The sequence below is a fragment of the Clarias gariepinus genome, chromosome 6, assembly GCF_024256425.1.
Source record: "Clarias gariepinus isolate MV-2021 ecotype Netherlands chromosome 6, CGAR_prim_01v2, whole genome shotgun sequence".
Taxonomy (NCBI): Eukaryota; Metazoa; Chordata; class Actinopteri; order Siluriformes; family Clariidae; genus Clarias; species Clarias gariepinus.
Window position 1 is genome coordinate 39,608,737 of NC_071105.1, and position 27,358 is coordinate 39,636,094.

At 42.7% G+C, this 27,358-nt stretch overlaps 1 protein-coding gene across 1 annotated transcript; it reads left to right on the forward strand.

The window, feature by feature from the left end:
• Positions 1–2,762: 2,762 nt before the first annotated feature.
• LOC128526736 (coiled-coil domain-containing protein 40-like) lies at positions 2,763–25,666 on the forward strand. Its single transcript, XM_053498870.1, has 18 exons — positions 2,763–2,861; positions 4,011–4,115; positions 4,241–4,324; positions 5,012–5,231; positions 12,186–12,343; positions 12,461–12,583; positions 14,859–14,980; positions 15,071–15,314; positions 15,438–15,620; positions 17,755–18,000; positions 18,403–18,616; positions 21,460–21,629; positions 21,780–21,871; positions 21,987–22,107; positions 22,238–22,426; positions 23,369–23,527; positions 23,872–24,009; positions 25,553–25,666. Exons 1-18 carry the CDS (start codon positions 2,763–2,765, stop codon positions 25,664–25,666), a joined length of 2,781 nt encoding a protein of 926 aa, XP_053354845.1.
• The last annotated feature ends 1,692 nt before the right edge of the window (positions 25,667–27,358 follow it).

Sequence of the window (27,358 nt, forward strand, 5' to 3'; positions counted from 1 at the left end):
CACACCCACTATCAATTTTATTACAATTTAACAGATTGTTTTTATTTATTTGTTTTAAATTAACACACAGTAGGTTCACCAATTATATATCACACATTAATCATCTATTTAAAACTCTTCAAAAAAATGGGCTGTTGTCTTAGTTGGTCATTATTTTATTTTTTTTCAATGACAATTCTACTTTAGCTCCTTTCAACTCATTGACCTGCAAACTTTTTAAAAGTGAAACTCTAGAGAGAAACAAAAAATAGTTTGGGAAACGATGCTCTAAAATGTTGTGTATTTTAAAATCTCAAAAGTTCCAGATTATGTGATGTTCTAGAAAGCTCGATATTTTAAAGTCCAGTAAGCTGAATGTTCTAGAATGTTGGATGCTCCATAATGTCAATCAATGTTAAGTAAATAAATACAACAAAAACACAGAAAGCTGTGGAAATTTGACGAATTTAATTTTGTAATTGATTGAATAACTAGCATACGTTATTTAGGACAAAAGGACAAACCCACACAATGGGGGACAGAGCTCTTTGTGTTAACAGACTCATGCAACGGATGCACTGTGATACACCCTGTTCCAGTGAGAGACTCCAAAAATACACGGGTGGAGTTGATTGATCCGATGAGCTCATCCAGTGAACACAGGAGGGCGAGTCGTGGGTACCGCACCCTGTTCCTTCACTTCCCAGAAGTCGAGATGAAGGGGCGACACCAAGTTCTTTCTGTCATTGGATAGATCGTTACACTGGGTTACTAACTAGGAATGTTTTTTTATTCATATTCATATTCTTTTTCATGGTAGTTGTGTGAAAGGGGAAATAAGTAATCTCCTTCACCACGAAAATAATTATCATGATTCTATTATCAGGATAATAATCTAAACCACAGGAAGAGGAGGCAAGTGCCTCAATGACTGCTAATTTAAAAGATTTAGAAAGCAGTAAGTACTGAGTAAAGAGATACTGTTTTTAACAGGAATCTTGTTATTTCTGGGTTTATCTGTTCGAATAATCCTGCATGTTTATAGTGTATAGTAGATGCTATAGTGTATAGCATCTACTATACACTATAATTATTTTGCTTAAGAGATTAGTGACATGACTTCAGTCTCTTGAAGGGGAGTCAAATATTATACACTAGCGTTAGTATGCATCATTGGCGGTTAAATAGTTAAAAGGTTAAAGTTAAAAATAATCTCCTGATCTTTAATGTAATTAGTGATATTATTATTATTATTGTTATTATTATTATTATTGTTATTATTAGTAGTAGTAGTATTAGTATTTGAGGTTGAAGCCCATGTACATGTCTGTGTGTCTCTCTGTACAGCAGAACTCTCTGTCTAACTTATTAATACAAAGAAATCACATTCTGTAAAGTTGGGTTGTTTGTGTAATTGTTGGCCAAATAAACAACAAAATGGTGACAAAATTGTCTTGGTGTTTTTTTCCTTTCAAGGTCTCTTCTGTTGTCGTCTCAGGGAGTGTTTCCTTTAGCACCGTCTCCCCGACTTGCTCATCAAGAACTAACTGATCATTATAATGTGTACTGTTCATATTAGCTCTGATTTTTACAAATTATTTTCATATTTTTAATTGTGTACAACTGAGTGACATGTTAGCAATTATAAGGTAAATTTCTAAATAAATAAAGTTATCCAGCGCTCTTCGTTTAATAATCTCTGACACAGGAATATATTTCCTAATAAAATGCTTTTTTTGTGTAACAGTAGCACCAATGACAAAATGACAAAAAAAATCTTTAGATGAAAGCTTTAGAGTTCCACTTCCATGTAAATTTTTATAGTGACTAGACATTTCACTGAACTTGGCCCTTTAAAAAATGCTGCAATTAAATACTCAAATATATTCTATATTCTACTGTAATGTAAGTAATTCTATATTATATATTCTACTGTATACAGGTAATGTATGTGTTGTGTTCTATGATTTTGGCATTAGCAAAACACTAACTGCTCAGCACTTTGCACTATTTCTGTAGAATGACCCAGATATGGTTTTATAGAAACTGGATGGAGTTTAAACTGGTAGAGAAATATTATTAATAATATATATTATAATTGTCTTTTACTAAATATATAGAGGAGGCAGTCAACAATATTATCAGTGACATGTTATCAATAATCAATAATAATAATGTATAAACAAATCCAATTAGAATAAATCAATATTTAAGAATGTATTGTCACGCACAGATAAATAGGTATAAGTAAGTAAAAATAGGTGTGTGTGTGTGTGTGTGTGTGTGTATTTGCGCAGTACACATTCATTACCAGCGATTTGAAACGTCTCATTTATCTTCAAAACTACACAGAGCGAGAAGGCGTTTGATTGTTACTGAACAAGTCCGTTAAAACACATCAAAGGCACAGAGAGCCGTTACGCGTGATTTGAATCGGCGCGCGCAGTGCGCGTGAGCGGGGGAGGGAAATTCCCGGGGGAAAAAACAAACCAAAACAAACAAACAAAAAAACTTAATAACGAATTAACGGCCGCCAGCGCGTGTGGGTCACTCGGGCGGGTAACCAGGAGTAACAGGAGCTCCGCTTAAAACCCCGCGCTTCGGAAAACCTGAGTGACGTCACATAGGGTTTATTTAGTTTGTTTTGATACAGTGTAATGTCACAAATGAAATGTCACAATCATGAGGTTGCAGGGATGTATTGTGTGTGTGGGGGGGTAGGAGGGTGGGAGGGTAGCAGTGCCATTGGACTCAGTATTAAGAGGGAGAAGGTTGAACCAGAGATGGATGAAGCCAGGAGAATGCTTCCACCTGATGAACAGGAGCCTGAGAAACCAGGAGATGGTGCAGATGTTCCCTCTGATCTCAGGCCGTCTCAACAGGTGACCAACAGCCACTAATTATATACAATACATTATCACAGTGTTTCAAGAGTGACAGAGCGAGGGTGCGTTCAACTTCTCTCTATACACTGATCAGCCATAACATTATGACCAGTAGGTCCCTCCTTTGCCACCATGAGAGTGATGCACTGTGTGTTCTCACACCTTTACACGTCCAGCATTAACCCTTTCATCAGTTTAATCCGCAGTATAGCTTTTCCATTGGATCGAACTACACGGGCCAGCCTTCGCTCCCCATGTGCATCAGTTCACTGATGGGTGAGCCCTGGCCACCCATCACCCTGTCACCAGTTCAATGGTTTTTCTTCCTTGGATCACTTTTGGTATGTCCTGACCACTGTAGACCAGGAACATCTCTCAAGTGCTGCAGTTTTGGATTTGCTCTGACCCAGTCCTCTAGCCGTTACGATTTGGCCCTTGTTAAAGTCACTCAAATCCTTACACTTGGCCATTTTCCTTTTCCTTTTTTTTTGTTGTTGTTGCTTTTAACCCATCTTCATTAAACAGGATATTGAAAATGCACCTAGTGTGAGAAGTGTTCAGGACATACCAAAAGTGCCTATACATGTGCTTGTAAGAAATCCTTGCCAATGTTATCACGGAGGCTTCAGATTTAATATATACTATATACAGTATAGACTCTATATATAGGCTTAAAATCTGTATATTTGTGTTTTCATATATATCAGGTAGAATGAAAATTATGATTACTTGTAAAAAGATTAGATTTTACCATTACTGGAATATGGGAATGATGTCACACAAATGTAGAACTCTGACAATTAGCATATTATTACTTTTTTGGTTGTAGAAACAACTGAAAACAATAATAAAACATATGATCATGTGTATCTATGCTATTTCTTTGCCAATATGACTTTGCTTAACAAAAATTTTGCTCAGTCATAATTGTATAGTTGGTTAAAATGAACTAAAATTCAGTTCATAGTATTGGCTTTTCTTGTGCTTAAAAAAGGATACGTCACTTTATACTGCACAATCCTGAGCCCTGTATACTGTATGTTTATTAAAAAACAACAAATGGCTGCTGCACCTGATGGACTTCGCTGCAGTTTCATGACCAGTTTACATATTAATGATGATGAATCATGATCTCCTCCCATTCAGGCGGCGCTGGCAGACAATGAAGGAGAGGAAAGAGCGACACCTAGACAAGACAATGAAGATTCTGAAGATGATGAACATGAGCTGCCCATTTTGGATCCTGAGCACGTCTGTGACCTTAAAGAATTTGAATTTGAAACATGATTTACACTTATTGTAATATTTACAATGAAAGATTGTGACGTTTATACTAAAAAATTTTATTAAGTTTATAATCAGATCTTTTCCCACAGCCTCTGATGAGGAGATTTCAGTCAGCTCTAAAGCAGCACCTGACCAGACAGCTGGAGAACCTGGAACTGCAGCTGCGTGAGAAGGTTTGGCAAAAAAAAACCTCTTTAACACGTTTAAATATTTGTAAATCTATTTTACTCCAGTTTTCTTCCAGAACTAAATTCCATCCAATCCTCAGTCTCCTGAGAGCTACTGTTTGTGTTTCCCAAAGTGTGGCCTCTAGTGGACCACACAGGTACTGCAGGCGGGTGGGGGGAGACCATTGACAATAATTTAATAAAAAGTTTTGAATTCTCAAGTTTTTTTTATTAAGTTTGAAATTACCATATAATAATTATAATTTCTTTTTTACATGTACATTTTTAATAAAATGAGATTTCAATTCTGACTTTGTATTTTATATGTGGATCAGAGTTGTGATTAAAGATCTGGGTCGCAGAAGTTTTTCAGATCTCAGATTGGGTCTTTAGTTTGGCAATGTGTGCTCTAAAGTGTTTTGGTAAAAAAAAAAAAAACCTTGTCCTAATACTACTTACCAAGTAAACCTTGGTTATCTATTAAAATAATTAACTTTTACACACAACTCTGTAACTTCTTATATCTGATTGGTCAATAAATGACAGATAAATGAGAACAGGAACTAGCTTGTAGCTTTAACCGCATTAAACATATAATGTGTTGTTTGATGAAATAAAAGTTGTATTTAAAGGTAAGTTGCTGCGGTTTAAGAAGAATAAATCCGACCCAGAGTCCTGTCCGTTCTGCACCAGGTGACGGAGGAACGGGAGGAGAACTCCAGGCGTGAGGAGCTCGGCGTCAGGCTCTACGGCGTCCAGCAGGACCTCGCCAGAGCGCAGGCCAGTCTGGAGTCTCAACATGCGTGCAGAGCTGAAGCCATCATCCAGAGGAGACAAGTGAAGGAACAGCTGGAGAACATCAGGAACCAGTACAACAGCGCAGTGGAAGAGCAAGGCAAACAGCGCGCACAGGGTGAGAAAACACACACACACACACACACACACACTGTTAAAGTTAAAAATGAAAGTGTAAAATTAATGTCACTCAATTTAAGCTACTTTTTCATACATTCAAATTTAAGTCAAAAGTCCAATGGGTTTCCCTGCAAGCTACAGTGCTCTTAAAATTAGGTTCAGGTTTACTTTTATATTTATTGAGTCAGGAATTTGAAGCAATGCAGTTTTGCATGCGCAGATGTTTTATGTAGAGTAGATCCGTTCACAGATATCTCATGTAGAGTAGATCCAACTAATTCTCATACAGAGTAGATCCTATGCCTATGCCTGAAACATGGACACTGAGAAAGAAGGACATTGCAAAATGAAATGAAATGCCATAGAAATTCCCTTTCAAAGGCTACACTCGATGCTGCGTGAAAACGCTATGGGAACATCTTTTCGTGTTGCCGGTTGTGAAGCATGTGTGTATCAAACACGCCAAATTTTGGCTTATATAACCTCGGTCAGGTGACGTCGTCTGATGAGACGCACCTGCAGGTTATAAATAGGAGTAAACCGGAAACATTCCTTAGATTTTTTGTCTTTATGACCGCATTGTGAGCGTGTGTCACAAACAAAGCAAATAAAAATGAAAGAACAAAGTGTTAACTCACCGATATAATGGCGGAGTTTAAAACTAGATGTGTCCCTCCGTGTAAGAATTTTCTTGCGGAGGGCGATCTCCACACTTTTTTGCTTTGAGTGTTTGGGGGAAAGTCATGCTCTCCAAGGGCTTGAGGGAGGCTGTGAACACTGTGATCTTCTTTCCATGAAGGTGCTTCGCACGCGCCTCGCGTTCTTTAGAGAGCCACGAGCCGCGCTGCATTCCTGGGGATCACAAGCCGATCTGGCCAAGGCGCGAGAGACGGAGTCACCCCTCCTTTCTCTCGCCCTCTCTTCCGATCGCGAAGTCTCTCCTTCCACTTCACAAGCGCACTCCGGTGCTTCTCGTGAGTGTGTAGAAGAGGCTTGCTCTCTTGCTTCTGTGGAAATGGAAGTAGCTACCTTAGAATGCTCCTCTAAGGAAGATAGAGAGTATGAGGAGCTGCTTGAAGTCATAACGCGTGCAGTCGGACGGCTGCACATTGATTGGCCACAAACGCTTAAAATTAGATGACAGATTTCTGTCGGGTGGCCAGGAGATGGAACCACAACGTCGCTCTCTCCCCTATTTTGACGACCTCCACAACGAATTAACTCGTTCATGGAGCAAGCCTTATTCATCCCGTATTTTTGTTCCATCAACTTCGTTTTATGCGAATATTGTTAATGCAAAAGCACGTGGTTACATGGTGATGCCTCAGATAGAAGCGACGCTCGCGGGCTATCTCTCTCCTGGGACATCATACACATTAAAGAAGCCAACACTTCCCTCCAAGCCGTGTAGAACTTCTTTTACCCTGGTAGGGAAGGCGTTTCAAGCAGCAGGTCAAGCCGGCGCTTCTTTGCACACCATGGCGATCTTGCAGGCGTATCAGGCCGACCTGCTAAAGGATTTGAGCACGAGCAGCACTGTGAATGAGTTAGCCTTCACAAAATTACGCCGGGCGACTGACTTGTCCCTTCGTGCGACCAAACAGACAGCCCGTGCGATCGGCCGTTCCATGGCTGCCCTGGTGTCCGCAAAAAGGCACCTATGGTTAAATTTGACGGGCATCAAGGATAAGGATCGAACATTCCTCCTTGATGCCCCCGTCTCACCTTCCGGCCTGTTCGGCGAAGCTGTAAATTCCGTTGCCTCAGGTTTCGGGAAGCTAGGCTTTATGAACAGGCTTTTGGGAAATTTCTCCCACGTCGTGCTCAAGAGTCGAGACTGTCGGCCACCCAGTCTCGATCAGATCTGATTCTCGCCAGACGGGAGGCGCAGAAAGAAAGCGTCAGCAGCCGGGCACCCCCTCGTAAAGACAGGGGTACGGCTCGCCGCCCCTCACAGGCTGCCTCAAAGAGGTCAAATTGCCGCACTGTCTTCTTTTCAAAGAAGTCGTCCTGAAGCTTATGTGCCCAGGACCATGGGGGAGGACCCCCCGGGGAGGGGCGCGTAACACCCTTTCACATAGGAAGCCGCCCTCCCTGGCACCCCCAGGGGGTCGGTGCTCAGTTTCCGCCGCCTTTGGTGTTTCGGATAACACCAGCCTTCAACAGTACGTTAGTCCTTCGGTCTTATCCTGCTGTAATCCAGGATGCCGAACCACTAACACCCCCCTGTGTAGCCGAAGTGCTAAAACTTGTGCTTCTTTCGGAGAAGCTGGCAGCGTGGAAGCCACTGCCAAACATATCTCCCTGGGGGTTAAAGACTGTAGAAAAGGGCAACAGGATTCAGTTTGCACATCGCCCTCCGCATTTCAACAGCGTGGTTACCACCTCCGTGATACCGAAAAGGGCGCATCTGTTGACTCTCGAACTGCAGGCATTGCTGGAAAAAGGGGCAATAGAACAGGTTCTCCTTCCAGACATAGAGTCAGGCTACTACAGTCGTTATTTCCTGACTCCCAAGAAAGACGGGGGGCTGCGTCCAATCCTAGATCTTTGCGGACTGAACCGCTATCTTAAAAAGTACAGATTCAAGATGTTGACTGTCAAAAGTATTGTTTCACAAATTCAACCAAGGGATTGGTTTGTGACAATAGATCTGAAGGATGCATATTTTTACATAGAAATTTTGCCACAACACAGGAAGTTCCTCAGGTTCGCTTTCGGGGGAAAAGCCTACCAATATCGGCTCCTTCCATTTGGTCTAGCTCTATCACCCCGCACATACACAAAGTGCATGGATGCAGTCCTGGCTCCCTTGCGACTCCAGGACATCTGTATTTTAAATTACATAGACGACTGGCTCATTCTGGCCCAGTCTCAGGAGCTAGCGCTTCGACATCGGGATGTCGTCCTAGCTCATCTTCATTCATTAGAATTGAGACTTAATGCCGCAAAAAGCATTCTCTTTCCAGCTCAGAGGACAACATACTTGGATGTTATTTGGGATTCGATCGTTATGCGGACACAGATGTCTCTTGCTCGTATCGAATCCATTCTCAATGCCCTGAAGGAAATCAGGCTAGACCGGAGAGTGACTGTACATCACTTTCAAAAATGTTTAGGCCTCATGGCAGCTGCATCCACGGTGATACCTTTGGGCCTTCTGCACATGAAAGCTTTTCAGTTGTGGCTAAGAGCCAGGGGACTTCTTTCAAGGGCCAATCCCCGAAGGCAAATAAGGGTTACGCGCAGAGGACTTCGTACCCTTTCTACGTAGTTCAGACCCCGGTTCCTGACCCACTTTAGGCCCATCTTGTCGTCGCAAGATGCTAACGACAGATGCTTCCCTCACTGGCTGGGGTGCGGTCTTGGATGGCCGTCCAGCCCAAAGGAAGCTGGAGAGGCCATCTTCTCGCATGGCACATCAATTGCCTCGAAATGATGGCTCTATTTTTGGCCCTACAGCATTTCCTTCAGCAGTTGAGAGGCTACCATGTTCTAGTGCGGGTGGACAACACATCGGTAGTCTCCTACATAAATCGCCAGGGCGGACTGCGCTCGCGCCGCTTGAACAAGCCAGCGCACCAGGTTCTGCTTTGGGCACAGGACAAGTTCTTGTCCCTTAGGGCGATTTACATTCCAGGGCACATGAATGTGGGAGCAGACTTATTGTCCAGACAAGCTGTGACACACGGGGAATGGAAGCTCCATCCCGAAGTAGTCAGTCAGATCTGGAAAAAATTCTTTACAGCAGAGGTGGATCTCTTTGCCTCCCAAGAGACAGCACAATGACCCCTCTACTACTCTCTGACTCATCCAGCTCCCCTGAGTCTGGACGCCATGGCCCATACGTGGCCCAAATTACGCCTTTACGCGTTTCCTCCGATAGCTCTTCTCCCGGCAGTCCTGGCGAGGGTCTGTCAACAGCGTTTGCGCCTCTTATTGATAGCGCCCTGCTGTACGACCAGCGTGTGGTTCTCCGACCTAATATCTCTCCTTGACGGCTCACCATGGGTGATTCCAGTGAGGAGGGATCTTCTGTCTCAGGTGCAGGGGACAATATTTCATCCCTAGCCCGAGCTTTGAAACCTTCACGTTTGGCCCCTGAACGGGACCAACTAAGTCAAGCTGGTCTTTCAGCCAGCGTTATTGACACTATTTTAAATGCTAGGGCTCCCTCCACTAGGAAAGCCTATGCCCTCAAATGGAATGTATTTGGAAGTTGGTGCATGACGAAGCAGGTGGACCCAGTTCACTGCCGAATTGCTTCAGTACTGGAGTTCCTGCAGGAAAAGTTGTCCTCTGGCTTGTGCCCTAGTACTCTCAGGACGTACGTAGCCTCTATTTCAGCCTACCACGATCCTGCCTAGACTTTGCCCCTGGGCTAGTCAGGGCTGTTCTGCATCTTCACCAGAACTATCTTCCGAAAGTTCCATTCTCAACCATGCACCCTGTTGTTCTTGAGGCCTTCTGTCCTCCGCCTTTTACAGCTCCGGAGCAGAAGAGACTTCACTTACTGTGTCCAGTATGTGCTCTTCAGATTTACGTCCACCGCACCGGCCAGTGGCGTAAAACAGAGCAGCTCTTTATATGCTATAGGCGCCGCAACCGGGGGGCGGCTGCCACTACACAGACTCTGTCATACTGGGTGAGGGATGCTATTGCCCTCTCCTATGAGGCGCGTGAGCTCATTTCGCCTTTAGGAATTAGGGCTCATTCAACCAGGGGGATTGCCTCATCTATCGCTCTGGCGAGAGGTGTTCCCCTGCAGCAAGTCCTCTCCGCACACATTTGTTAGATTTTATAGCCTGGATGTGCCTGCTACTCCGGGTTTACGGGTCCTCGAGTCAGCTTCCCAGAGATAGTTCTGAGACCTGCTCGGTCTTTGTGCGCACACGCTACACGACCCGGGGGTCCAGACACATGCAGTGCGGCAGCGTGGTATTCTCGCTCCCATAGCGTTTTCACGTTTTCAAGCATCGAGTGTAGCCTTTGAAAGGGAACGTCTCGGGTTACTTTGCTGTAACCCTGTTCCCTGAAAAGGCGGTAACGAGATGCTGCGCTCCAATGCCGCACTGTCCACGTGACCGGACATCCCTTCAGACAAAATCAATCTGAGGCATGTTTACGGTTTACTCCTATTTATAACCTGACGTCACCTGACCGAGGTTATATAAGCCAAAATTTGGCGTGTTTGATACACACATGCTTCACAACCGGCAACACGAAAAGATGTTCCCATAGCGTTTTCACGCAGCATCTCGTTCCCGCCTTTTTAGGAAACAGGATTACAGCAAAGTAACCCGAGACGATTCTGGAAATTGGATGGAGACAACAGGTGTCAAGTGAAATAACCGAAAAGATCTCAGGCAAGACAAAAATATTGGCAAAGTTATAAAGGAGCATAAATTGGGTCTGTTTGGGCATGTATGCAGGATGGGAGAAAAAAAATGAATCAGATTAATAATAGAGAGAGACAGAAATTGGAAACAGTGAGTAGGAAGACAAGCAAGCAGATGGATTAATGACATCATAAAAGCTAGGAGTAGGGGAGTGGACAGCAATAAAAATGGTTAATGAAAGAAAAGGAAAATTTCAGGATGGAAATAAAAATCCCTATTGGCCTCTATGGTCTCTAGATGGACTACAAAAGTTCATAGAAAGCTAGATGGATAGAGTAGATCAGACTGATTATATCTAATACAGAGTAGATCAGACTATTAATATATTCTAGAGTAGATCAAACATTGCCAAAGCCTGAAGAACCGTGACCTGAAAGATCAGCTGAGATTGAGTCTGATAAGCCGGGCCAGGATTTTGTGTATTATTTACTTAAACCAGGCATCACTAAATGACGACCATGGTTTGGATCAGGACCGACTGACAGATCTATCCAGACCCTGCTGCTTCTCTTATACAGTAAATGAGATAAATGAAGTAAAACACCAGTAATGGAGTGGGTTTTTTTTGCCTTAAGGTGGGTGTGGCTATACACATCACTCAAAAGCGCCAATCAACGTGATAGTTGCTGTGTATAGATAGTGTGCGCGGAAGAAACAGATACGAAAGCACGACACAGCATGGCTTACTCCAAGAAAAGGAAAGTAGACTATTAAAACTGACTTGTTATGATTAGTTTAGGTCACTCACTGTGAAATGCCTGCCAATCATAGTGCAGGAGGGCGGGGCTTAATCCAACAGGTTTGTGGTGTGTCTAGCACCACTATGGTGCTCCTGTCACACGCGGAATTTTGTTTTATTTGATTGTAGCTTCTGTTGCATAACTTTACAATTAAACTAAGGCTTAAATTGCAGAAAATTAAGTAGATCTTTAACTTTAAACCTGACTTTATACACACTACCGTTCAAAAGTTTGGGGTCACTTTCTAACTCCATGATGGTTTTTGATTTTTATTTCTTTCTACATTGTAAAGGAATGCTAAAGGCGTCCAACAAATGCATTAATCTCCTTTGAACAGTTAATGGTGAGATGTTTCTGCTACTTCTGCTCTGTAAAGCCTCTAATCTCAGGTGCTGTTAATTGGTCATTTTTGAGGCTGATAACTCTAAATGAACTTCTCGTCTGCGGCAGAGGTAGGTTTTGGGCTCGCCCTCCTGGGACGGCCTTCATGAGAGCCAGTTTCATTATGGTGCTTGACGGATTTTGCAAATGCACTTAACAAAATACTGTTCTTACAAGAACTATTACAGAAAGGCCGACCTCTGTGTCTTAAAATAACAACTAACTGTTGTGTTTGTTGTTATGTAATTACCTAATTCCATATGTGTTATTTTATAGTTTTGAAATCCCCGGTATTGTTGTAGAATGTAGAAAATAAATCACTAAACAAAAACAACGAAATTTGCAAGTGACCCCAAACTTTTGAACGGTAGTGTATATCTTTTCATTTAAATGAAATAAAAATAATTGGAGGGGGGTGGGGGTGTGTGACAGTGTCGCAGCTGCAGTCTGAGGCAGAGGGTCTCGCACAGCGTCTGCGCTACATAGAGGAACTGGCCTCGGATCTATGCTCAGACGTCTCCACTATGAAGAACGCCGAGACCAAGGCGCAGACGAAGAAACGACAAGCGGCTCAGCAGAAATACCAACAGGTCAGAGAGAGAGAGAGAGAGACGTTGACCCATAATCCTGTTTTTTTTAGACTGAATCCCAAACATTTTTGTTTTGCTTTCTAAAGAAAAAGTTCACTTTACCATGTGTGTGTGTAGGACCTGTATGTGGAGCGTCTGACAAAGCAGGTGGAGAAGCTGTGGGAGCAGATCTCTCTGTACGAGGTGCAGACACGCGTTCAGATGAACCACAAACACGCCGCCCAAGACGCCTTAGCCGAGGTCTGAAACCTGCTCACTTAATTTTATTTAATGTGCACCTTTTAATATATTATTGTTTCCATAGTAACAAACAGAACTAACAAACTAAATATTTGAAAAAGTTTGGCGTGACTTTGTAGAAACCAGCTTTCGCTGCAATTACAGCTGCAAGTCTTTGGAGGTATGTGTCTACCAGCTTTGCACATCTACAGGGTGAACTTTTCGCCCAAAACATCTAAAGCTCACCACAGATTGGACAGAGAGCATCGATGAACAGCAGTTTTAAAGTCTTGCCATATATTCTCAGCTGGATTTAAGTCTAGAATTTGGGCCATTCTAACACATGGATATGCTTTGATGTAAACCATTCCATTGTAGCTGGCTGTATATTTGGGGTCGTTCTTCGGCTGGAAAGTGAAGCTCCGCTCCAGTCTCAAGTCTTTTTCAGACTCTAACAGGTTTTTTTTCTTCTTAGATTGACTTGTATTTGGATCCATACATCTTCCCAACAGTTTTCCTCCACACATAGCGGTTTGCATTTAGACCAAAAAGTTCAACTGTGGAGTTCATCTGATCAGAGCACCTTATTCTTATAGCCTTCATTCAACAATGGCTTTCTTCTCGCCACTCTTCCATAAAGGCCAGATTTGTGAAGGACACAACTAACAGTTGTCCAGATTCACCCACCTGAGCTGTGAATCTCTGCAGAGCCTCCAGAGTTCTCATAGGGCTCTTGGCTGCTTCTCTGGTTAATGCTCTGCTCGCCCAGCCTGTCAGTTTAGGTGGATGGTAGTGATGCGCGGGTCGTCTGGTAACCCGTGGGTCGGGTTGGGGCGGGTCATTAAAAACAAAATTAAAAAAAAATTAATGTATGTCGTGTGCAATTCCCTGTAGCCTATATTAAATATTTGGAAATATCTATTTCCATATTTTTTATTAACTTCTTTGAGAAGATTACGTCACGTGACAAGTCGCGAAAGCGCCAAGCAGCTACCGCTGCCAGTCACAACAAAAACAGAGAAATTAAAGTGAAGATGGAAGACGAGGCGCGGGAGAAATTGAGGTCGGGAATTTACATCATTAAAAGAAAAAAAGGTCAGGCTGCTAAATCTAATGTGTTAGCATTCTTTTTTTGCACGGCGAACGTAAAAACGCTAACTGAACATTTCTGTGTGTTATTTAGCGTAGGCTGTAAACTGTAGGCCTGCCCTATACAAATCTAAAATAAAAAATTGTTTAGCCTAGAATACAAACGGTGCTTTGTAAATGTTTAAAATGTGTATCATTATCTTGTTATTAATATGACCTGATTTATCGTTTATATTCATAATCATATGCTGTTGCCGGTTTACAGGGTGATGTTTCCAAGCACATTCAGGCTGAAATAAAGGCTGTTTTCGTTTGAACTACAACGCCTAGTATGTCTATTTAATGGTCGCAGGTGCGGGGCGGGTAAAAATACCCGACTTGCGCATCATTAGTGAACGGCCATGTCTTAATAGGTTTGCAGTCGTGCCGTACCCTTTTCATTTTCATATGATGGAACACCGCTCCGTAAGAATGTTCAAAGCTTGGGATATTTATAACATTTAGGCATTTGGCAGACGCTCTTATCCAGAGCGACTTACATTTTTATCTCATTACACATCTGAGCAGTTGAGGGCCTTGCTTAAGGGCCCAACAGTGGCAACTTGGTGGTTGTGGGGTTTGAACCTGTGATCTTCCGAATTGTAGTCCAATGCCTTAACCACTGAGCTACCCCAGGCCTATAACCTAACCCTGCTTTGAACTTCTACTCACAACTTTATCTCTGACCTGTCTGGTGTGTTCCTTGGGCTTCATGATGCTGTTTGTTCACTAATGATCTCTAACAAACCTCTGAGGGCTTCACAGCTGTATTTATACTCAGATTAAATTACACTCAGATGGACTTCTGAAGGCAATTGCTTCCAGTTGATTTTAAACAGAGGTATTAGAGTAAAAGGGGTTGAATACAAATGCACGCTACACTTTTCATATATTTATTAGTGAAAATTTTATAAAACCATAGTTATGTGCCACTTTGTTTTGGTCTATCACATAAAATCCCCCAAAAATATTAGTAGTCATAACATTTTATTTCAAGGGGTATGAATACTTTTGTGAGGCAATGTGGGTATGGAGTTATGGACTTTGCATTTATGGTTTATGGATTTCATGTAACATTAATTTAACTATAAATGGATAAAAAGAATGACATGTTTAATCATTTATTAATGTGTGTGTGTGTGTGTGTGTGTGTGTGTGTGTTTCACAGGCTCAGCTGGAGTTAGACACCATGATAGTGGAGAGGAAGCAGCTGCTTCAACACTGGAACAGCATCGTGATGGGGATGAAGAAGAGAGACGAGGCGTACACTACACTCCAGGAGGCGCTGAGGTGTGTGTGTGTGTGTGTGTATGTGTGAGACATAGCAGTCTTGTAGCATTTAATTTCTGACTGGTTGCCCACATGCTGCCTCCGCCCCAGATCGGCCGATGACCAGGTGCGTGCTCTGGACACGGAGGTGGAGGGATGCAGGCGCTCCATCACACGGGAGCAGGAGCGGAACGAGGCGCTGACGCTGCTGGTGAACCGAGCCGAGCTCAACAGCACCACTTACGAGAAGCTCCTGGCACAGATAAACACACAGCAGGAGGCGCTGCAGAGTGTCTACACCACACACACACGCACAGTACAGGAAACTGAAAAGAGCATGAACGTAGTGACCTCGGTGAGACACACACACACACACACACACACACACACACACACATACTGTAGAAGACCTAGAAGCGACACAAAGTCTAACAGCGACACAAAGTCTAACAGTCTGTTTGTGTTTGTGTTTGTGTAGGAGTGCAGCGCGCTTCAGTTAAAGCTCACTGTCCTGAGGAAGCAAATTGAGAAAGAGGCGAGTGTGCGGTTAGAGCTGGAGGAGAAGATCATGAGTAGGATGCAGGAGCAGCTCATACACAACAACGCTGCCAAACACACACACTATCTCAGCACCAAGATCACGGCTCAGCTCAGAGAGAAGGTACACACACACACACACACACACACAAATCAGGAGATGGATATAAAAAAAATTTAAGGGCCTAATCACCATCTAGAAGCACAGTGAGGTCAATTATTAAGAAGTGGAAGGTATTTGGTGCAACACAGACCCTCCCTGGATCAGGACCTCGCTCCAAACTGGATGAAAGAGGCAGGAGGAGACCGGTCAAAGAGGCTACCAAGACGCCCACAGCAACTCTGAAGCAGTTGCAGGGATTAATGAGAATGAGTGACCATTGATCTCACCATCCAAATAACGCCATTCCTACAGCATGAAGGTGGTTGGGAAAATGGATGCAAAACAGATTGGTCCCAAATAAACATTGTATTGTTACAGTAGCCAGTTCAAATATTATGCAACAAGTAAGCAACGAGCAAGAATCCCAGTAAATTAAAAATAAAAATTGTGTGAGATTTAGGGTGCATTAAAGAGGTAGAATGCTGTCAAATAATATATGAATATAAAAATATTGCTTTTATGTTTACGTGCATAATGACTGTATACACAGGTGGAAACGAAACTGCACATAAGGTGCACCAGCAAGTAGTAATGAAGAGAATGAACCAGCGAGTATATAACCAGCAGAGTGGGTGCAATGAACGAAGCATGTGACCATAGTGCAATGAAGACAGAATGTATATGAGCATATTTATTGTGATGTCAGAAAAGAAGATCCCTCTCTTGACACAGAGCAGCGTTATTGTTAAATCTAACTGCAGTCGGCAAAAAAGACCTCCTATAGCGTTCTTTGTCACCGAAAGTGCACAGCTGTTTAGCCAGCAGGTTATGGAGGGGATGTGAGGTGTTTTCCATGGTGGTTAACAGTTTATGTAACTTCCTTCTCTCCACCACAAGTTCCAAACACTCCAAGGGAGTGCCCAATATTTTGATTATTTTCTTGTTAAATTTCTCAGAGTCACTGGTTCTGATGATGCTGCCCCAGCAGATAGAAGCGAGGAATATGGAACTTGCCACAACTGATAAAATTAATAAAAGATCTGCAACATTTTGAGTTTCCTCAAGACATAGAAATGCTGTCCTTTTCTGTGGGCAGCATCTGTGTTGCATTTCCAGTCCAATCTGTTGTCATTGTAGTCTGTAGTTCTCCACCACCTCCACCTCCTCACCCAGAATGTGGACTGTGCTCAGTGTAGACTTGGTCACATTCAGGATAAACCAGTTTCTTTTACACCAATTCACAAAAGTGTCCACTAGACCTTTGTCCTCTGTTTCCTGACCACCATTAATACACCCCACAACTGCAGAGTCATCCGAGAACTTTTGCAAATGAAAAGAATTTCTCTGCTGCCCTCTGCCAGAAAGTTGTCAATGGGAAAAAGGTTTACCAACATGACAATGACCCAAAGCACAAGGCAAACCTGATCGCACAGTGGTTGAAGGAGAAAAAGGTAAATATCCTTTCATAGCCTAGTCAGAGCCCAGACTTAAAGCCCATAGAAAATCTGTGGAATTAATTGAAGACTGCAGTCCACAAATGGTCACCCTTAAATTTAGCTCAACTGTTCTGCATAGCAGAGTGGGCAAATATTGCAAAGTCTTGATGTGCAAAGTTATATCCCAACAGAATAAAGGCCGTAATTAAAGAAAAAGGTGTCTCAACAAAATACTGACACAAGGGGTTGATGTTGGTGTCATATTTTTTTACTTGGATGTTAAATGCTGCACTGAGTCAATACAGCTGGCTAAAGCAAAAACTTCATCTGTCTTAATTTCAGGCTGCAAAGATTGGATTTTTCCCTGATTTTCTTCCTAATTCAGTTGTGTCCAATTCCTCCCCGTTCGCTCCCACATTAAGCTACTTGTACAAGCTCACAAACACCCCTGATTGGCTGTAGAGTCGTGATTAATGTGGGAGCACAAAGTACCTCTCATCCCTCCCCTCTGAGAAAGGTCGGCCAATCAGCTCTCTCTAGACCTCCAGCTGCAAGAGGTTACAGCATCACTCGAACTCGCGATATCTGGGTGATAGGGCGAGCGCTTTACCACTGCGCCACTCGGAGGCCCACGATGTGATAATTTTAAACAAGCCAATTCTTTTCTATACCTACTATGAGACATTTTTTTAACCTGTGTGTGTGTTTGTGTGTTTCAGGAAGTCCAGCTTTCAAAGGTGGAGAACGAGGTGGCTGCACTGGCGCTGGAGGTCAGTGAGGTGGTGCTGCGTATCGAGGCTCTCTCTCGCCTGCAGACGGAGCTGCAACAGGATGTGATGAAGCGGAATCAGCTGGTCTCGGCCAGTGAGGCGGCGGTGGATAAACTCCTCCTCACCGTCAACCACAAACAGAGCGCCATCAACGTGTGTAATAAGAAGATCGAGCAGATCAGGGCGAAGACGGGGGTGAGTAACACCACAGTACACACTCAGCACACACTACACAAACTGAACACACACCACACACATCACATATTCGTCACGTGGTACAGAGGCCAGGTCTCCTTCACTGAGACCCAACACACAAACCACATCTCCTTTGCCATGACACACAGGCCGCGCCACATTTACTGAGATACCACATTGATCACGCTTTTTTAACTAAGACCTTCACTCAGGTCACGCCTCCTTCACATACACAGGCAATGGCTACTTTACTGAGATGCACACAGGCCATGCCTTCTTTACTGAGACCCACACAAGTACACACTCTCTTTTTTATGCTTTTTACTGTTTCAAAAGTTTTGTCCCCTTCTACTGTTCTTTGAGTATTTTGGAAAAGTTACATGTACATGTGTGTGTAAGCAGCAAGAAGACCTGGGTCCTCTGGCGCTCGAGGTGAGGTCTCTGAATAAACAGCTGGAGGAGCTCGAAGTTGAGATAAAGGAGCAGCAGCATTTCTGGCTCTGGCAGCAGGGGGAGCTAGTGAGACTGAATCGGGAGAAACAAGCACAGAGCAGCGCAACACTAACACTTAACACACAGCTCACCATCCTGGAGCAGAGGAACCTCCGCAAAAAGAGTAAGCAACACACACACAGACACAGACACACAGAGATGAACCTCAACCCGAGAAGCTTCACGTTTTTTAAGAATATTAAATATATATGTGTTTCTTACCTTCCATGCGGAAGGCCCTGGTTTGAATCTCACCCAATGTCCAAACCCCAGCCACTGGACGCAGTGGCAGTCCCAAGCCTGGATAAAATAGGAGTGTATGTATGTGTTGAAGTGGTTCGACAAGACGGACCAAAACACGGAGACAAAGTTCCACTAAAATGCAGTGCTTTTGTATACAGACCTGTAAACAGAGTCTTTGAAATGCAATGTATACTCAGGTCAGATATCTAAAGTCTCAGTATCTCAGTGGGAAAAGCTTTATGTAAGCTTCAAGCTTGTACCTGACGTAGCGCCGGGAGATCCCAGCTGCATTCCTGTGTTGAGTGTCTTTAGCCTTTTAGAGGTGCATGGTCAGTGACCAAATTGAAGTGCCAGCCTTATAGATTAATGTGTGAAATGTGCTGTGACAGGACCGCTCTGAGCCAGGCTTAGAGGTGTCCGTGTGGACCAGGAATGGGTGATCTAAGTCAGGGATTCTGAGGGAACACGTGAGGTGGGATTTCAGTTGTTGGAAAGCTCTTTCCTCTCTCTCTCTGTCCAGCAAACCTTCTCCAGGAGTCCCGTTTTCATGAGGTCTAAGAGGGGTAATAGTTAGCCAAGTGATAGCTACACCAGTAAACGCCAAGCCCAATAAACTATATACTTGTTTGTTCATTGCAGGGTCACGGGTAGGATTACATGGCCTCCACTTTTTTTCCTTGGGTTTGAGTAACCTAGGTCTGATCTTGTACCCAAGGTACTATGCTTTGGTCAGCCCCAAGTGACACTTTTTTGGGTTTGCTGTGGCCCTGGCTTTCCAGAGTTTCTCCAATCCCCTTTTAAGGTGAGAAAGATAAGTGGATGACAACATCATTGAGGTAGGCTAAAGCGTACAGGCACTAACGACATAAAATAATGTCTATCAATTGCTGGAATGTAGCTGGGGTGCCATGCAGGCCAAAAGGAAGGAACCGGGCATTGCCAATGCCCTGGTCAGTGCTAAATGCAATCTTTTCCTTAGCCTCAGGTGTAAGCAGCACCTGACAACAGCTCTTGAGATCATCTACATGGGGCAGTGGGTACGCATCAAATTGACCAGGCTTTGGCGCGGTTACTATTGGGCTGGACCATGGGGTGGCAGACTCCTCCATGATGCCCTGGCGTCACATGCTCTCAATATGAGCATTTATGGCATGATGACATGCTTCTGGTGCTTAGTATGGGCTCGTTTTTTTTCACGCTGGGTGGTGTTTTTAGCATACCAAGTGTGTAAGCCCCGGCTCGGTGGAAAACATGTCACCAACCTGATCCACAAGCTCTGCTCTTGATCCACAACCTGATCCACAAGGTCTGCTCTTGATTCTGTGTGGTCTCTAGTTCCTCCCCTTGTTATACCAGCTTGTGGCCCTGATGAAAGAGAGGCAAGGGCTGAGAGACATGACAATGGTTCAATCAATTTTTTCAAAAGATTTTTAGTACATGGTTAACATCAGTCATTTTATGCTTACCTGGCTGTTGTAGTCTGTAGTTCATGGGACCCACTTTTTCCATGATGGTAAAGGGTCCTTGCGAGTGGGCCAAGAACTTACAGGTGGCTACAGGTGGCGCTGTGGTGCAAGAGGTCTACTCGGTCATCAGGCTGGACTTCCCAGGTTTGTGCAGGCCGATTGGTTCTCCTCGGCTTGTAAATCTTTGACATATTCAAATATTGACCGGAACAATGATGGTTTTTCCTCCTAGGCATCTTTCCTCTGGCCAGATAGCAGCTTGAAGGGGGTAAAACCAGTGGAGGCTTGGAGTGTTTTTCTCACTGCAAAAAGTCTATCTTTGAGTATGTCCACCACCCACCTTAGCATCCTTTTTAGCGTTTGGTTAAAACTTTTAGATAAGGCCATCCGTCTGCGGGTAGTTGAGGGAGGTGTGGATCTGCTTGATCTGCAACAGTCGACACACATCAGAAATTTCAGCTTACTGCCTCCAGGTATCAAATCACGTAGATAAATGTTCTTCCAGACACTTCCGCCCAGAAGCCCCTCATTGCTACTCGGTTGATTTCTGGTTCTGTCGGCGTGGTTTGTGTGCTGGTAGGTCATGACATTCAGCAACTCCATCAGAAAGAAAAAAAATAATCACACTGTGCCTTACCAGTGAGCAGCAGAATGAGAGCGCTTAGGGATTAGCACGTTTTTGACTCCTCAGGGTTGGAGTTGTGTTAACTTCTCCGTCGTCACCTGCAAGCAGCTACTGCAGCGCCAGATGTTGAATACTTGTTTCCAAGAGATGGCCCCAGATATTTTTCTGGGGTTCGTTGTGGGCTCCGTTCCAGTCTGCCTGCCTGCATTCTCCACCAGTGTAGGGGTTTGACAAGGTGGAGAGAAACACGTAGACCAAGTTTCACAAACATGCTGAAGTCTTAGTGGCTCTATGGGGTGACCCAAGGCAGGGGCGCAAATCCACCTGGAACAGTTCAGTGTAGGTAGAGCCCCTCTTGGCAAAGTCCTTCCTGAACTTGCAGAATATGCAGGCATAGGAGATACACGTAAGTGCGAGTTGCGAAAGTTTCCACTCACCAGTCTGGGGTTCCAGTTAGGGCGCCCTGCCCCTTTTCCAAACACACAGAAGCCACAGACTGTGCCAAAGGCTCTTTGTGCCCTTATTGTAGAATTTGAGCATAGAATTGTCTGATGCATGTGGGGACTGGTTTTTAGTCCGCCATCACTGTGTGTGTGTGTGTGTGTGTGTGTGTGTGTGTGTGTGTGTGTGTAGGGGAGATGGAGCAGGAGGAGCATGCTCTGGTCGAGATGGAGAGACACACTGAAGTTCTGAGGTTGGACATGCAGAAGCTGTACTCTCTCCTGAACCAGAACACACAGCAGAGACATGAACTGAAGCAGAGCAACATCCTGATGGAGAAAAGCTTCATACACACACTTAAGGTCCTGTTACACACACACACACACAGATATATATAACCATTGGTCCCTGGTTGGTCTACAAATGTTTCTTGATGATGAATGGATGGATGAATATATCCAGGAAATTATATATGTATAAATGTGTGTGTGTGTGTGTGTGTGTGTGTGTAGGATGCAGAGAGGGAGTCTGTAGAGATGCAGCTGCGCCTTGAAAAGCTTCAGGAGGAAAAAGAGCGATTGATGAACAGCCTTGTAGAAGCAGAGTGAGTTCACACACACCACACACACTGGTCAAGAGCAAAATAATACATACACTGATATCTAACTATTCTTATCCAAACAACATGTACAGTATTGTGTGTGTATGTGTGTGTGTAGACGACAGATCATGTTGTGGGAGAGAAAAATTCAGCTGGCCCTTGAGACTCGTGTGGCCCTGGAGTCTGAGGTTGCAATGGGGGTGATATACACCATGAAATCTGAGATACATTGCATGGAGGTGTGGATGTGTGTGTTATTTCTGTGTTGTGTGGATGCGAGTTTGTTTATGTGTAAATATGTATTGGTTTGTTATTTGTGCATGTGCATGTGTGTGTGTGTGTGTGTGTGTGTGTGTGTGTGTGTGTCAGAGGCATTACAGCCAGCTGATGAAGCAGCAGGAGAGGATGCTGAGGGAGATGGAGGCGGCGGTCGCTCGGCGCGAGAGCATCATGACGCGCCGCGAGGCTCAGACACACAGCAGCCACAAACACGTCTTACACAACAATTTCCAGAACACACTGCAGCACATGCGTCGCAACATTCACCAGATGCACAAGGCATGTGTGTGTGTGTGTGTGTGTGTGTGTGTGTGTGTACTTGTATTATTTCACCAGGATTTCAATCCCAATACATCTCTACATCACACTGTGTAGTGTTACAACACCATAATAAAACATTACGAAATACTACGGAAAGTCAACAGAATTACTTGCGCTTGTGTGTGTGAGTATATAGTTTCCAAAAGTATTTACCCCTATCATTGGAAAATCCTATGTTCATAAGAAGTTGAGATGTGTGCAGTTAAAGTTTCCTGAAATAAATAAGAGTGTGTTAGGGTTTGGTTTAAAAAAAAAAAAATCTGAAACATTACAAAAATCCAGCAGAGCAACCTTGAATTATTCGACACTTGGAGGAACTTCCATGTTCTTCTTGTTACTAATTTTAAAGCCAGTCATACCTTCCTCTGACTTTGACCCTGACTCAAAATCTAAATCGGGTTCTAAATCCTCAAGACGTCCTGCTACAAAACAAAATGCCATCCTTCCATCATCATCATCATCATCATCATCATCTTAACAAGAGAGGAATAGAAATGGAAAGAATAATCAGTGAAGTCACTGAACAGGTAAAGAGAGGATTTGTCTGAGACCCTACAAAAACAGCTCAACAGTCTGGTGCTGGGGGCATCACGCGGAACGCTGTTCTCTAGTTATGTGCTCGAACTAGGTTCTTCCAGGAACTGCCGTAGATCTACAGTGACGCTCTGATCACATCCGGGCCAGCTCCATTCTAAAGCCACTCTCATAGAAACCAGTTACACCAGATCAAGCTGAACCAGATTTCCCTGTGATGGGAGTCAATCCTAATACAAGCACACCTTCAATTTCATAGGAAGTAGTTTTTCTAACTCTACTGAATATTTAAGTTCACTTCAATAAGATATTTATGAAAATAATATTACAAATAATTACTGAACAGATGTTTACTGTTGTGTGTAGCGAGCAGAGGACTGTGATGATGTGATAGACCAGCTGCTGGAGATTCAAAGTTCTCTCGCTCAGAATATGAGAGAGAATAAGCTGCAGATCACTGGCCTCCAGAAGATTAACTCCGCCCACAATGATAACTTCAACAAGATGCAGGATACCAGAGAAAAAGTGCGTATATGCACACACACACACACACACACACATATGGTTGCGTATTGCTCATGACAAACCCATGACTCATGACTCAGTAAATCTCCGCCCAAAAGTTTAACACAAATACACAAAATAAAATATCACTTAGAACCCAGATAAACGTTCTGTTCTCAGTGCTAGAACTTGATCATTTCTTCTGCTCGACCCGGTCGAGGGTTCTCCTGCTGTGAAGTGAGTGTTCTGCTGTTCTTGAAGAGTTCTCCTACTCTTCAGTCTTGTCCCATTTTCTACACCTTGGGAAAACCTGGCTTTCTGTTCTGTAGAACCCATCCTGAATGTTCTGCTGTTCTCCATTGTAGAACCTGCTTCAGCTGTTGGCTCTGCAGGCTCGGGTGAAGCAGCTGCAGGCAGTAAAGGAGGATCGTTACAAAGCCACGGCGAGCGAAGAAGACGCGCTGAGCCTCATCACACAGACACAGCAAGAACAGCTGCGCTTGGTGAGATACGGAACGCTCTAGAACATCTGGAACATTTGCATTCTTGAAAAATAATAATAAAATTGTAGAACAACCAGCATTTTAGAACATCTAACATCTAATATTCAAGAGCTAAAATATTTAACATTCTAGAACATCCAACATTGCAATATTTTTGCCCATCTATCATGCAACAACATCCTAGAACATCAGCGACTGTACAACTGTACTTTAAAATGTACAGCATTCTAGAGCATCTTGTAATCTAGACCATCCAAGATTAAAATGTTGAGCACTGTAAAATATCTAACATTCTAGAACATCCAACATTGTAATGTAGTATTCCAGAAAAACAAAAAAGGTTTTGAATTAACTACATATATATATATATATATATATATATATATATATATATAACATCTGGAACTAATGATCTGGAACTTCCAACATACAGTACTTTAAACTATCTACTGTAGCATTCTAAAATGGCTAAGATTCCAAAATATATCATACAACATTGAAAAATCAAAATATCAAAATTAAAATTAAACTTTTAATAATCGCCTGTTAATAGCCATAGAAGTTCGGGAAAAGCACAGAGTGTAAGCTTGGCCGCGATCTGGTCTAAGCTCTTTAACTTTTTTTCTTTCTTCATCCGATGCCCTTGCAAAGAAATTACAGAATTTTCTCTCATATTTAGCTGCTTCCATGTCAATCACTATTCAATACATTAACTTAAAATTTGCTGACCGTTAATAAGACTCGCTGAGAATGGTCCAATCACATGAGCCCAAATATTTAAAAACAGTATTGATTTGCTAAGAACAAAAGTGGGAGGGTTCAAGGATGAGATGAAAAAAATTCAATTAGAGCTCAGCCTCAAATCACATGATTTTCAAATTTCAAATATTATGTATAAGAGCGCTTTTTAGACAAAAATTAAATAAAAAAGCATTTTTTTTTATTGGGTTTTGCTGCATGAATACAGAAGGTGGTGTGGCAAAAACTTCAGAAGGACTGTGGCTGGCTCTTCGGGATTTAATTTAATTTTTTTATAAAACTACACAAATTGTGCCTAAGATTATATTTTAAGCAAAGGCTCGTCACAACTTTATTTCATTAATTAGATTCGTTTCATAAATTTGTTGAATATAGAAACTTTTTAAAGACATCCTCGGTCTACAGCAGGTATTTACATGTGCCTAAGACTTTTGCACCAGTACTATGTTTTAGAACATGAGACTTTGACATGGCTAACATTTTCCAATGTTCAACATTTTAATCTAAAACAATTAAAAACAGACTGAAATAAAATAATAAGATGTCATCTTTAAAATATCCAGCATTCTAGAATATTCATTATACTTTAAAATATCTACCCTGTACTATGCAATGATGTTTGAGATTCTTGAACATCCAACATACTATGAAATATCTGACATTTAAAAACATTTAGAATTCTAAACACCTGGAGTCTTTAACGTTCTAGAACTAGGATTCTTAGTACGGAAAGAATCATGTGTGTGTGTGTGTGTGTGTGTGTGTGTTTGGCTGTGTGTCACAGATCAGCGAGGTTCTACAGCAGGTTCTCCAGGACTTGCCGCAGCACAAGCCCCTGCTCTCCAGGCTCTGCATCCTCCTCTCAGTACACACACACTTGGATCAGGAGAAACCATGATGCCCATCTCCAGATGTTCTCCATCCGCACTCTAGAACGTTTATGTGTAACAGAGTAGAAAGAAAGTTTGCTGTTAAATTCACGAGAGGTTATGTGGTGCACAAGAGCAAGTAATATTCATGTCTTTTTATTTTTTTACTTTTGCATGACGTGCCTTTATGTGCTCATTAGTATTTGCCCCCCCCCCCCCCCCCTTTCAGAATTAGTCTGAAAGAGATCCCTTAAAGATCTCAGAGATAAAATGTTAAAGAATGTACCGAAACGATTGGCATCCAACGATCAAGCAGCAATTTGGGACAAACGTCTGGAAAAGTAACACCAGTGTTTGTTTACAGATAAACATCCCAAACAACTGGCGGGGCGACATCACACTCATTATTAAACACTCGCCCTCGTTCTAATTATAGGTTCTAATTCTGGGTGAAGGCAGACTCGACATCGCATTCATAAGTAATGTTAGGATGCTTGAAAAACCAGCACGACATTCTGCTGTACCAGTGAAACACGCAATTATAATATTAAAGAAATACACAACAATCAGTTTCAGCTCTGTGAGATAAACAGAAAAGTCTTAAGAAGTTCTTCCTAGAGATAATGATTTGAAATGTTAGATAGAATGAGCTGTTTATGTTTAAGCTTGAAATAAAAATAAGAGTGTGGGGTCAAAGGAAGAACAAAATAGACAGTAATGTGCAAACAATCGCAATATGTTTAATTATCTTGTGGATTATTGCCAGATGAATGCAGATGAACAGACTGAGGAAGGAGATGTTGACTTTTGTGTTGTGTTGCCTCACACGCCAGGAAAAAATTACATAAGTATGGGTGTGATACTAATGTCCAACAAACAAACAAACAAACAAACAAACAAACAAACAAACAAAAGGAGAACGACTTGTTGTCATGAAGAAGAGGAATAGAATCTCACCTGCTTTGATGACCATTGCTAAAAAGTGCTGTATAAATAAAATTGAATTGAATAGAGCCACTATTAAAACGTTATTTGGGTTCAGACTTTTTTTCTATTCAAACTTCTGAATTCTGTTTTAGTATATATATATATATATATATATATATATATATATATATATATTTATTTATTTCTATTGGCACCTCTTCCATATCTCAGCCTTGGAAACAGCTCTGAATCACGGTGTGCTGACGCACCAGGTCCGTCCTGTTCTTGCAACACCGATCACTAAGATAAAGAGCATATTTATAACTCAGAGGCGACACCATCAGTGATTTGTGAAACGTGTCCCTTGCACCTCCATGCAGTCATGCGAGAAGGGGTGAATTGTGCACTGAGTGAGGTTTCATTCAGGCATAAAACTCTATTTTACTCATTCACTCATTTGTATTTCCGTCTTCAACAAATAAACCTTTGACTCAGAGCAGTGCGAGTGGGTTTACACGTCGTCCGTGACGTGAGATTGCACCACCTGCCCCTGTGTGTGTATATGTGTGTGTGTGTGTGTGTGTGTGTGTGATGGGGCTGATTCAAAGAGAATTTACAGGTGGGAAATGTTTCACACACACACATACACACACACATATATATATACACATACACACACACAAACATACATTCATGGAACGCCAAAGTAAGAAAAGGGAAATCCTGAACCTGCAGGCGGAAACAGAAAACGTACAGACACACAGGTTATGCGGCGCACGTACAGTAATGTATTA

What these genes read in the sequence shown, in the direction of transcription:
- LOC128526736 (XM_053498870.1), top strand. Translation starts at nt 2,763, where the DNA reads ATGGATGAAGCCAGGAGAATGCTTCCACCTGATGAACAGGAGCCTGAG. An exon ending in AGGCAAACAGCGCGCACAGG is followed by an intron (nt 5,232 to 12,185) that starts GTGAGAAAACAC and finishes GGTGTGTGACAG; the next exon opens with TGTCGCAGCTGCAGTCTGAG. An exon ending in CGGCTCAGCTCAGAGAGAAG is followed by an intron (nt 15,621 to 17,754) that starts GTACACACACAC and finishes TGTGTGTTTCAG; the next exon opens with GAAGTCCAGCTTTCAAAGGT.